This window comes from Monodelphis domestica, chromosome 1 (genome assembly GCF_027887165.1).
Source record: "Monodelphis domestica isolate mMonDom1 chromosome 1, mMonDom1.pri, whole genome shotgun sequence".
NCBI classification, from domain to species: Eukaryota; Metazoa; Chordata; class Mammalia; order Didelphimorphia; family Didelphidae; genus Monodelphis; species Monodelphis domestica.
The window spans coordinates 233,411,067-233,424,077 of NC_077227.1; the positions used below are offsets into that span (position 1 = coordinate 233,411,067).

A 13,011-nucleotide genomic window follows, 5' to 3' on the forward strand; every position below is an offset into this window, starting at 1 on the left:
TGGAGTCTTCTGGCAATAATACACCACAGTGGAGATCTTGGTTACAAAATGACTTGCCTTCCTGTTCTCAATCTTCTCTTGCCCCAATGAGTGAGATCTCTGAATATGTTAATAAATGATGATTCACTATAAAGGGCTTTAAAAACCTACATTTCAACTTGAAAACTGAAAATGTAGAGAAAGCCTAATTTTTTTAGGTTCTTGTTTTTTCTACCTCCCCTAAATAAAAATAAAAATGGCAATGAAAATAGGAAAGGGAAAATTTCCATCACTAAGATCACTAAAACAGCATAAAAACATTTATTTATTTTTAATCAACTTTATTGACCAAGACTATGAAAATATCTGTTGTTAAATGAATCTTAACATAAGTCTTGCATTCATATACTATATGTATTTTACACAAAAGCAATGCAAAAAACAGCAGCATTATAAATGTAGACCATTTCTTATATATTATTGAGTGAGAAGTATAATTTTGAATTAATCTATGATATATAAATATCTCCATGTTAGTGTCTAATGTTTAAATATATTTAGGGCTATAGTACATTTTAATATTCTCTCTTGATATTAATATGTATTTAATTCTAGATCATTCAAATAATTTAAACATAATAATACCATTGTTTGATTTAGCAAAATTATAATATATACATATTGTGTATTTCATATAGATATGTCCATATACTTAAAATCCATGTTTTATACAATTAGTGATACCACAGATTGCTTAATTTGCTTTTCTAATATATCCCCAAAATGGTATATAATAGTGTATTCTGCATTTTTGCTAAACTACACCTAGTTCTATTTTTATCTTTAGATTATTTTAACTATTTCATTCTCTTTCTAATTCTTTCCTCCAGAACTTTTATATCACTTATAATTTCATTTTGCAACCTTTGGCTATATTTCTTCCAGATAGTTTTATAACCCTTCAGGCCAAGTCATTTTTCTGTCTGAGGTTCTGCTTATAGCTATTGTTGAGTGTACCCTCTTAGGTATCTCACTCAATTCATAATATTTTTCATAGTATTCAGCATCATCTTCTCTTTATTCATATTGCTGATCTCTGTTCATGATTTGTGAGTTTAATCCAGAGCCAGGTCTCTTACACTCTTGGCTGGGATGGTCACGCTATATTTGGTCTTGACCTCAGTTTACCTAAGCTCCTGGAACTGCCTTCCCCTCCCCTAGTATGGCTGACAAGTTTCTGGTTCTCCTGGATTTCTGCTCAGGGCACTAAGATCTTCAGAGCCTCTGAAACACCTCAGGTTGCTGCAGTCACTTTTCCTTACCCTCTCTCCTCTTTGTGGGCAATCTCTCAAATCAGAGAGGTATGGCTTCCCGAACCTGCGAGAAGCCACAAGGTAGGAAGATAGAAAAAGGATAGAAGTTTTGGATACCATAAAGGGCGTGTTAGAGCCGAGTTTGAGATGTCAGAAATGAGTCAGAGATCAGGTCTTATTAATATCTTGGAGCCGCAGCCATGCCCCGATCAGTGGACGTCTCTGGAAGGCTATTTCCCGTCCAAAGATCCCAATTTAACACTTCACTGGTCAGAGGATGATATAGCTCAGCTAGGAGAATGAACGGAGAATAATGGGAGGAATTAGAGAGTACTAGGTATTAGCATTGGAAAAGAAAGAGACACCTGGCCGAAGGCCAGGTTTCAGGTAGAGATAGAGAGGAGAGAGAAAGGTGGAAAGACAGTGCTCAGCAATCCTGAGATCTTGTCCAAGAGAAGGATTGAGATGGCTGCGGGCTCCCTTTTTATATGCAAATGTTCTCAATATATATTGATGAGTTACATAGTGTATTGCCATTGGATAATTGCAAATTACGACAAGGTGAAGGTAGGGTTTTTATCCCAGGTGAGTAAGACAAAGGGAAGCAAGGTTTCGCGCCCTAACCTTAGCCATGCTAGGAACAGAGTTCATTGCCATGCGCAGAATGGCCATGTGCCCACACACAATCCTTGCCTCTTAACTATACATATGGACTGGACTGCTACAAGAGGTCACAAAGCTGTCATATTTCTGAGGTCCTAGGGCTTCCCCATACAAGCACACTAGGTTTCTTATCTCCATAGAGAATACTGTAAGGCTTCAGGTCCCTCTGGATTATCTAAGGTCAGAGTGCTGCAAGAATCTTTACCAGCTGGGGGATCTAGGTCAAAATGCTGCATATTCTCATCCCATCCCTGTGTCCATTGCAAAAGCTGTCAGAGCTTCCTGTCTTCCCCTCTCCCTGCATTCCACAGCCAGGTGATGCTGAAGCATCTCTGATCATGCACTGGAAGGCTTCTAGCTTGTGGGTACAAAAGTTTCTGCCCATCTCTTTGTGTGGATTTGCTATGGATGAAGACACTAAATTTCTTCTTTGGATTTCTGCATCATAATTTAGTTGGATGCAATTTTTAGATACTGGGATAAAGGTTAAGAGAGTTGTGACCTTTGACTCTGCTGTCTTACTAGAAATCTAAGATATATTCTTAACAAAGTGTATTGCTTAAAAATAATTAGGTAGTATTTTCAGATGTAGTATCTAAAATTTACTCTCAATGTTAATCATCTCCAGAATATTCAAGCAATGCATTTTATTGCCCACATTTTTACAATTTAAAAAACACTATTTCACATTTATTTATCAGCCTAATACTTAAAAAGCATTTTTAAACACAATTTTGTGAGGTAGGTAGTACATATTATCACCATCATTTTATAGATAAGAAAACTGAGTTTCAGGGAAGACCAGAGAAACAAAGGACTTAGAACTGGAAGGAACTTGGGGATTCTAGACTAAATAAGGTTAAGTGGCCTGTGCAAAGTCATATAGCTAGGATATGCCGAGAATGGATTCAAACTCAGGTTTTTAAACTACTTGCTTCCCAACTATTAAAAATATATTCTCTTTGTTAAAGGGGCAGAGCATAGACCTGTGATTTCACTCCTACCACTAGTGTTGATCATAGCTCTTCTGACTGAGATTTATAGTCCTAGAAAACTTCCTGAGAACACTGAATGGTGAAGTATCTTAATTGCCCATGGTCATATGAACAGTATATGACAAAGGCAGGTCTTTATATATTACACCATGCCACACCTCATAATAATAATAGCTGGCATTTCTATGAGGCTTTAAGCTTTGACAGCTATTTTACAAGCATGAATTCATTTGGCCTTCACAGTCTTATAAGGTCTTCATAGAGGAATAGGTATCCTACAGGTATTATTTCACCCGGGTTATTAAAAGAATTATTATCTCTATTTTACAAAAGAAGAAACTGAGATGTCAAGAAGATAAGTGATTTACTTACTCACACAATTCATTGTCAATGGGATTCGGGATGTCTCTCCTGATTCCATGTTTAATACTCCTTTCTTCACCCCACACAATCCTATTTCTATCAATGAGAGTATCTCCCAGGCTTGAAAGAAGGGATTCATCTTTACTTTTCTCTGTTTGAATCTCCACTAATTGTTACCAAGTTTGTTATTTCTTTTTTCCAAATGTCTTGGGATGAGGGTGGGAGATCTCTCTCTCTCATCTACTTGACCATGACCTTATTCTTGGCCTTTCTTACTTCATTCTGGTTAACGCAAACCCTTCCTAATGGTTTTCCTACCTCCATTCTCTTCACCTTCCAATCCACATGGCATATATCTAACAAAAGGGTGGTCCTTAGATAAACTGGGACAATCATCTAGAGCTCCACTAGGCATGATGCCATTGTGGTTATCAGGTATGATCAAGTCCCTCCTATAATGCATACATCCTCACATGTAACCCTGGGTAAATTGTTTAAGCTTCCAGCACTCCAGGAAGCTCTGTAAGAGCAGAAGTTGCCATGTTGGTGCTGATCTGTATTAGAAAAGGAAGTTTTCTCCTCCAGAGTTTTGATACGTCAATGAAATAAGAAGTTTGGTTAAACAATCAAAACAAATCAAACGAAATAAGAACTGTGCAGTGATGCTGCTGATCAACAGTAAGAGGAGGACAGGAAGATGAAACTCTCTATTTGTGTGATATTAAAGAAAAAAAAGATCTGATTCTTTCAGGTTTTTTAAAACAGTGCATACACAGACTGCCACTAAGAAAAACAAAGTGGCCCTGTTGCTGGCTGCCTAGCAACAAGGTCCTTCCTCTATTCCCTATTGCATATAGATCTCTAGCAGCAAACAGCCCTTTAAAGTCATCGCTTCTCTGTCTACTTCGTTTCCCCTACAACACTTCTATGTATGGATGTTCCTAATATTTATACTCTCACTACTCTTGATCAAGGCTGCCCTTGATGTTCATTTTAACTAGATTACGGGTACAAAAATGTGTGTCAGAGGCAGGGGAAGGCATATACAGAGTATATCATTTGCCCTAGTTCTCATAAGCCCCAGGGATGATCCTAGGTGCCAAATGAGATTTCCTAAAACATTTTTTCTCTCTTCAGATAAAAAAATCTACAATAGCTTTCTACTAGCCCATTATAACAAGTCTAAATGCTTCTCCCTAACTTTCAAAGTCTTCCACAATATGAGCCTACTCTATTTATCCAAACCTCATTTTCCATTATTCCCCAGTACAATATCTTTGCCTAGCTTAGGTCAATCTCTTCACTGTCCACTAAACTCTGCCCTCTCTCCAACTATCCACCTCACAGATGACTGATTTAATTCATAGCAATGGCCTCTGAAGTTCTCCTATGGTTACTATACATATGGTTTAGAAATTAAATGTTTTCTAATCATTTTATGTATGCCAGTTCGGATTTCATAGCTAACCTATAAGGTTATATATACAGAGACTATACTCTATACCTAAATTTGTATTCTCCATGGTAGGTGCTCAATTACTAAGTATTAATTGATTCAGAAATTCATTTATATATGTATATCCATATCCATACACATAAATTACATACAAACATATGAAAACTACCATTGTGAGTCACTATGCAAAATAGTTATTAACAACTTATTCTCTACTTCTAAACTTTAAATATTATTTTGTGCAAATTTAAAAATGCATTTTAAATAGAATAAGTGATTCAATGAGTCATATCCATACAACTATAAAACTTGCAAGGGAAATATTAAGAAATGAAGAATATATATTTTATACACATGTACATATACATCCATAAGGTTATAAAATACAAACCAAATAAAATATGAAATAACATTTCCCCATTGCCTCACTAAAAAAATCCTTATCTTTTGCCTTTTCCTCTCACATGGGTTAAAGAGTCCATCTGTTATTAGTTAAAATGAGAGTGTTTTAAATAACCAATGCATTAACACACAATCTATGTATTATTCTTAAATAAATACATCTTGCCCTTTGATGAAGTTTTAGGGATTTTACATGTATATTATTTAACTGCAAATGTTATATACCAGTAAATTAAAATACTAACACTTTCATATTTGTGCTACATTTCTTATCTAAAGATGGCAATGGATTTTGAAAATAATTGTACCTGTTGAACTTTTAACAACTTCCATCAACTGAGAAATGTAGTGTTTTAGAAATTTAAAAACAACTTAAAAATTGAAGAGTATAGTAAAAAAGAAATTTTTAAAAACTTACATTCTTAACATCATTTTCATGATGAAAGATGTATTCAAACAAAGCCTATAAAGAGAAAATATTAAATTCACTGTTGAATCTTATTTCATAATAAAAGCACTTTGCTGCTCTACAAAGACTCAAAAACTACTCTCACAACACATGGACTGAACCAAAATAACAACATAGTCTAACAGTCTGGTATTTATAGAAATTTCTCCTCTTTCACAGTTACACATGGCTAAGTATTTATATTATATGGTTAATTTTAATTTACCCCAAATCCCAAAAATAAAGCCCAGTTGACTGAATTTCCCCCAATGTTGGGTTTTTTAAAAAACCCTTATCTTCCAGCTTGGAATCAATAGCACGTATTGATGCCAAGGCAAAAGAGTGGTAAGGGATAGGCAATGAGAGTTAAATGATTTGCCCAGGGTCACATAGCTAGGAAGTGTCTGATGCCAGATTTGAACCCAGGACCTCTGATCTTTGGGCCTGGCTCTCAACCCAGCTGCCCTCTCCCCCATGTTCTATACTTTCATAAACAAAAGACAAATGAGTAAGAGACACCCATTATAGTAATGTCAAACTCAAATAAAATGGAGCTTTTATAAAGATCCCTACCACCACATATCTCAGAAAACTACAATTGAACTTTATTTATTTTGTTAAATACTTCCCGATTACATTTTTTAAACCTTCACTTTCTGTCTTAGAACTGATACTAAGTATTAGTTCCAAGGCATTAGAGTGGTAGGGCTAGCTAGGCAATGGAGGTTAAGTAACTTTTCCAGGATCATAGAGAGAGGCAGTATCTGAGGTCAAATTTGAACCCAAGCTCACTAGTCTCCAGGCCTGGCACTCTCTCCACTGAGTCCTCTAGCTGACCCGCTCAATTACATTTTAATCTGGTTAGGCCAAGGTGACCTGTTTGACATATCTAGTCATGTTAATCATGATGACTTTGAGTCACTGCAAGGTACTTAAGTTCCTTCTGAATCAAAGAAAGATGCTACTTTGTTCAGAGTATAATTTATATTGTATTTGTATCCTGAGAACTTTGCATGCTGTCTGGCACAAAGTAAACATTTAATGAATGCTTGTTGGTTGATTGATGCATTTTGTTTTATTCTTTGACACTTGGTACTCCATATATGTATGATATTTCATAATAACTGTTACCCAGATTAATCAACAAACTCCAACTTCCTATAAACTATCCATTCCAAAGAAATATTTAACTTGATTCCACAAACATTTAATTAATGTCTTCTATGTGAAACCAAGAGAAGTCGGGAAAACCTTTGCAGAGGACGTAGGGCATAAGCAGTCTTAGAGGAAGCTAAGGTTTCTAAGAGGCAGAGGTGAAAAGGGAATGCATGCCAAGTATATTCAACAGTTTTGTGCAAAGTCATGAGGACAAGAAAGGAAATGGGAGTTTGACAAAGTAAGCTACTATGGCTAGAATGTAGTAGTGTTTGTGCCAGAAGAGGAGTAATGTGAAATGTGTGGGAAGAAAAGTCAGAACCAGAATGTGTAGGGCAAAACTAAGGAATTTTATTTTATCCTAGTCAGGCCTTCACTTTTTTTATATCATGGACCCTTTCTGGTATTCCTTCAAAGTCTATGAACTCTCAGAATTCTGTTTTTAAATGCATAAAACACATATTATTACAGGGGAAACCTTTTTATACTGAAATAGTCATAAAAAAAACCAAACCCACCCTCTTTTTTTTAAAGTTCACAGAACCAAGGTATGTGCTCCTCGTTGTCCTAGAGATAATCGGGAACAAGTAAAGATTATAGAATAGAGGAGTAATTTGGGAGCTCTGTGGAACATGGACTGGAGAAGAAAGGGAACAATTAACTGGTCGAGCAAGAGATTAGTATCTGAACTAGGGTAGTGTATACATGTAGCAGCCAGCGGGTAGCGAATGGATTGGAGATACTGAAGAAATAGATTGGCAAGATTGGACAACTGACTGGATTTGATGAAGAGAGAGAAGTGAAAAATTAATCATTCCTCCATCTGAAAAATGCTTGACTGACCAATATGATCGGTAGCATTATGACCATGGTATTACTTTTTAATATTTTGAATAAATTTAGTGTCTCTGAAACATTCTTATACTAATAACCCAAAAAGCTTAAAAAAAAAAGCCTGGTACTGATTTTTACTTATTAGGAATATATCTAAATTAGTCAAGATTTGCTAACATATCAGCAATGGGAATCAATATTAGTTGCCATGAACTAGATGCAATATCTTAAGAAGTTGTTAGAAGTAATTCTCCATGGAAAATAGGACGGTAGAAGAAGATTTTAGAGTTAAGCTGTGGAATTGTTCAAAAATCTCACTCTCACTTCATTGACATAGAGAAGAGTTACCGTGGACCTGACCTGAAGCAAATAGTTTCACTGAAAACTTGTCTTCAATAAATTGCAGCTACTGAGTAAACACAGTAGCAGCTCTTTAAATGCGTCCAAGAAATGAGCAATTCATTCCTTCATAAAATGGTTTTCTGTAATCTTCTTCCATAAAGATACAAAAGCAAGCAAAGTCTTAATGATGCCACCTGGGCAAAGCTAATATATTTAAATGAAGAATTTAAGAAAAATCGCACCAATTCAATGTTTAAAGCAACTGAAATGAACTTAGTTCCTTTCTGCTAGCCTCTGATACTGCACTTCCTAATTTAAACTTGGTTTTGCTCCACCTAGAATCTCATTGGCTATTGTACTCCACTCAGGCTAAATTCTATCAGAACTGAGCTCACTTCCACAGAATTCAGCCAAGTAACGCCACCTAAGAAGTAGAACAAGGTTGTATTATATAAATGCTCTAGTCTCCTACATTACTTCTTTAAAACACACACACACACACACACACACACACACACACACACACACACACACCTACCTTACCTTCTGTCTTGGAATCAATACTATACAACACTGGTTCTAAAGCAAAAAAATGGTAAGAACCAGGGAATGGATATTAAGTGACTTGCCTAGGGTCACACAGCTAAGAAGTATCTGAGTTAAAATTTGAACCCAGAACTTGCTGTCTCCAAGCCTGGATCTCTATCCACTGAGCCTGAGCCAACCAGCTGCCCTCTCCTGTGTTGTTTCTAGATCGGCTCTAAAGCTTTTTGTTATAGAAAAGATTATAGATGTGGGGGTAATTTTTTCTTTAAAAATTATTTTAAGCAATCTTTCTAACTTCACTATTTCTCTTAAGGGCAGCACCATCCATCCAACCACTCGGGTTCACAAACTGAACCTTTTACTCCTTACTTACCCTTATCCTGAGTGTTTCATTGCCAAGACTTGTTGATTTCTCCATGTATATCCATCCCATTCTCTACATTCCCAAACCACCACCTTAGTGCTGACCCTCATCACTTCTAGCCTACTGCAATAGAGCCTCCTACTTGGTCTCCCTCATTGGAGTCTCTCCCAACTCCAGGCTATCTATGATATAACTTCCCAAGTGATAGTCCTAAAGCACAGGTCTGACCACATCACTCCCTGCTCAAGAAATCCAACACTAAAATGAAATAAAATGCAATTAATTTTATTGTCAAGGGACAGAGCAAGGCCTAGAGACAGGAGGTCCTGGGTTCAAATCTGGCCTCAGACACTTCCTAGCTGTGTGACTCTGGGCAAGTCACTGAATTCCTATTGCCTAGTCCAGTGATAGGGAACCTTTCAGAGATGGAGTGTCTGGCCCTGCCCCCACCCCATTCCCCAGACCGTGCTATGCCCATCTGCCCCCAGAGACCAAGTGCCATGCCCTCCCCTCCCAGTGCCAGGTATACCCTGCCCCACCCCTTACCCTACACAGGAGAGGGAAGGGTGAGTGATGTGAAAAAAGGCCCTCAGCATTTGTGGAGAGGGGGAGGAAAGTAGATCCGCCAAAGTCCCTCTGCCTTTCTAGTAGCAAATTTAGGGGGAGGCAGCCATGTGCCCACAGAGAGCACTCTGCTTAACATCTTTGGCACCCATGCCATACTTTTGCCACCACTGACCTAGCCCTTATTGTTCTTCTGCCTTAGAACCAATACACCGTATTCTAAAAAGGAAGGTAAAGGTTAAAAAAAATTTTTTTTAATTTTATTGTTGGTAGTGCTAGAGTATTTGGTGCTTTCCATGTCCAATGCCTGTCAGTTTTATTTTTGAAAGAAGCATTCACGATATAGACATGAGGTTTCCATATAATCTACAAAACTTTGGCCTTTCTCAATCTTTTTTCCCTGCTGAATTGAACTTTCCCATATTTTTCCCAGGCTTCATCTTTTTTCACCTTTTCCATTGAGATTGCCAAATGTCACATGATTCAATCTAGAGGGTCTTATCAATTTCTTTGTTGAATTTTTCTACCAGTTCATCCTCAGTAACTAAGGTTGTCACCTGAGGTATAATTATTTTCATAATGACTTCTTATCAATACTTATCATTACTAGTGTAATATATAATGAATAAATATCTCATGAAATAAGGCATTTTGTGATCTTTGAGTATACAATAAAATCTTCTGTGTTAAAAAGAAAAGTTCAACACTAAATCTATTATGGCACACTGCCTCTCATTACACAGTATATAAGGAAAATAGCTAATATATAAATAAGTTTTTTATCCTAATAACTAATATAACTGCTCATGTACTTTCATAAAAGTTTGCCAACTTATAGATTCATCTGACTGCTAACAGAAATGAAAGTTATGACTTCAAGAAAAATACTTTCTAACTTAAGACAAGTCTCATCATAACTGTATACAACACAAATATTACTATCTTGAAAGAAAGGGGCTATTAATTTATGAAGATAAGCACCTCTTGTAAACAACAGCAGAAGGTAAATTCCTATGAGGAAAAAGAACTGTTTAATTCCTATGCCTTCTGAATTTATTTCAGTAATCTCCAAATATAGGCAGGACCATTTTGGATTCCTTTATTCCTCTTCCCCAGTCTCAACCTTGATTTAATATGTCTAGACTTATCTAAAAAACCAGAAACCTTGATTATCTTGTATTAGAACATTCTAATTAAAGAAAATATCTAGTCAGAGCAAGTTGATTCTTTATCCTTTTGTTCCCTAATCAGAGGTTTCAATTATTATTCTTTAGGGCTAGGTTTCTGAATTCATGTAATATTTGGGAAAATTCTCCCAACCCTGAGAACTTGAAGAATAGGATTTAACATCTACAAATGTAATGCAATTACTTTTTTAGGTACTTTGAATGTGTTTAGTTTAGAATAATATCATTATATATGTACCAATTTGCATGGGTTTTCTTAATTCAATCCCAAATAAATTAGCAAACTCTGATTCCAAATGCATTTACATATATACTGATATGATGCATGCCCAGTCTTCATATCTAAGGTAAACCTTCATGCCATTGGTTCTTTAGTTCTTAACTAATAAGATCAATTTATGACACTGAGAATAATTTGTCTTACACATCAAAAAGATTCCTCAAGTCTAAAGTGTTTTGAGAGGCTAGGGTTAGTTTGGGGGTTTTTTAAACATAAGGATATGTATCTGAGTCGGGGTTGTACTCCTCAGAAAGAATAGAACAATAAACTCTTGTGGGAGTTTAGGTTATAAAGTTATGAAGCAATCCCAAAGTCAAAGTTTACATTTCAGAATATACTGTGTACATGTCTCTTTAGAGAATCAGATAAAGAAATTCTGAGAAAAGAAGGGGAAAGAACAATAATTGTGCTTTCTCTTCAGAAGCTGAGATTCTTTGCTTAAAAGGAACTGAGTAATGAATAAATTAATAAGACCCAGAACTTTACATATATAAGTACATATCAGTTTACAGGAGATTGAAATCATTCCAGATCATCTGTAATCAAAATAATTATCTTTAAAATACAATGCAATGACTTTTACCTTTATACTAAAATCATAACAATGAGATTTAGAAAGGATAATAGAAAAACGTACCTTTGCAAATTTTGGTTTTTGGGCATATTTGGTTAAATTCAGTCTAGATAAATTTATAAAAGGCCCATCAGGATTTGTAAGCATTGATGCCTATAGAGAAAAGCAGTTAGGAGATAAGTAATCTGAAACCTTTACTCTGTAAAATATAACTGAATACAATTTTAAGTAAAAATTTTAAAAGCAGACTAAATAAGCAAGAATCACCTTTAAAAATCCAATAGATTCACAACAATAAAAATCAATCACATTACAAAAAGATAATTTTGTTTTTTGGTACTGTGGTAAAAGCAAAGTTATTTACCGTTCCCAGCCGGACATATCTTCCAGAAGAGCTGGTAATTGGGTGAGCAGTAAATGCTGTTCTGGGTGTTTTAATAGCTTGTTCCATAGTGCCAGGCCTTCCACTTTGTGTGCTGGGCCGGACAAAACCAGTAATGGGTCTTCCAGCTTGAGTTAGTGGCCTGTAAATATAGCAAACTGTTAAGGTAAGGAAAATAAGAGAACATAATTTTTGAGAAAGATGTCTGAGGGTGATGAAAAACAAATACCTGACAGCTGGACTAGGCCCTCCTATTTGACTGCTTGCAGTGAGCTTCAGAGATGTCCCAGGCCCTAACATTAAGAGAATTTTAGAACCTGAAATTTTAACATTTCCTACTACATTCATTTTTGAGATAAAAGCATCTGGCAGAAGGGTTATGACATGACTAAAATATATTGGTGTTTGATAACTGAGAAATTATAAGATGGTTATTATATATCATAATTCAATTTGTTTGAATAATTCAAGTCCCCCTCCTTGAAAAGTACAATTAGGTAATGTTAAATTTAATATTTTTTAATGTGACTAACTGTTAAATTACAGTTTAGTTTGGAATAAAATAAATTGATGAGTACTTATTAGGTGCCTACTATCTGCTAGACTAAAAAAAAAAAAGTCCTCATTCTCAGGAAGCCTGAGCTATCTATCACCTACTTCATATTTAAAAGAGGATTATCTTCTTGAATTATATAAAGTAGACTTGTCTAGACCCAAACATAGTAAATATTTACTAATAATTCCATTGTGTTTCATAATATAAACTATTAGGCATACAAGGAAGCCAGTTTGACAAAAGAGTCAGAACTTAAGCCTGAAAACCTAAGGATATAGGTACAGAACCTGATTCTGCCTCACTGTGGCCTGTGATACTGGGTAACTTAATTTCTTTCTCTGAACCTTGACTTCATAATCTTTAAAATGAGGGTGTCAGACTAAGTCCAAAGAGCCTTCTGGGTACTTACGAGCAACTTGAGCAATTGCATTTTCATCCAGGATCATTTCTGCAATTCCCTCTTGATCTACATCAATTTCATCTACGTACACCATTTCAGTTAGTGCTCTTGTTTTTAAAATCCAAGCTGCCTAAAAATCATGGATAAAACAAAATTAGTAGCACCAGCAAACTAGAAGAACTTATGAAACCTAGCGTTCATGACACCT

At 35.7% G+C, this 13,011-nt stretch overlaps 1 protein-coding gene across 8 annotated transcripts in view; it reads right to left on the reverse strand.

Moving 5' to 3' along the window:
- Positions 1–13,011, reverse strand: part of TTC8 (tetratricopeptide repeat domain 8) — a 59,813-nt gene that overhangs the window by 25,626 nt on the left and 21,176 nt on the right. For 7 of the 8 annotated variants that reach the window (XM_056810559.1, XM_001366544.4, XM_001366595.4 and 4 more), the window contains 5 exons: positions 12,813–12,933; positions 12,077–12,140; positions 11,830–11,989; positions 11,529–11,618; positions 5,590–5,634 (listed from right to left, as the gene is read on the reverse strand). In XM_056810559.1, coding sequence (XP_056666537.1) covers positions 5,590–5,634; positions 11,529–11,618; positions 11,830–11,989; positions 12,077–12,140; positions 12,813–12,933 — 480 coding nt within the window. The remainder of the gene's footprint in view (positions 1–5,589; positions 5,635–11,528; positions 11,619–11,829; positions 11,990–12,076; positions 12,141–12,812; positions 12,934–13,011) is intronic. The other variant, XM_056810560.1, reaches the window with a different exon arrangement.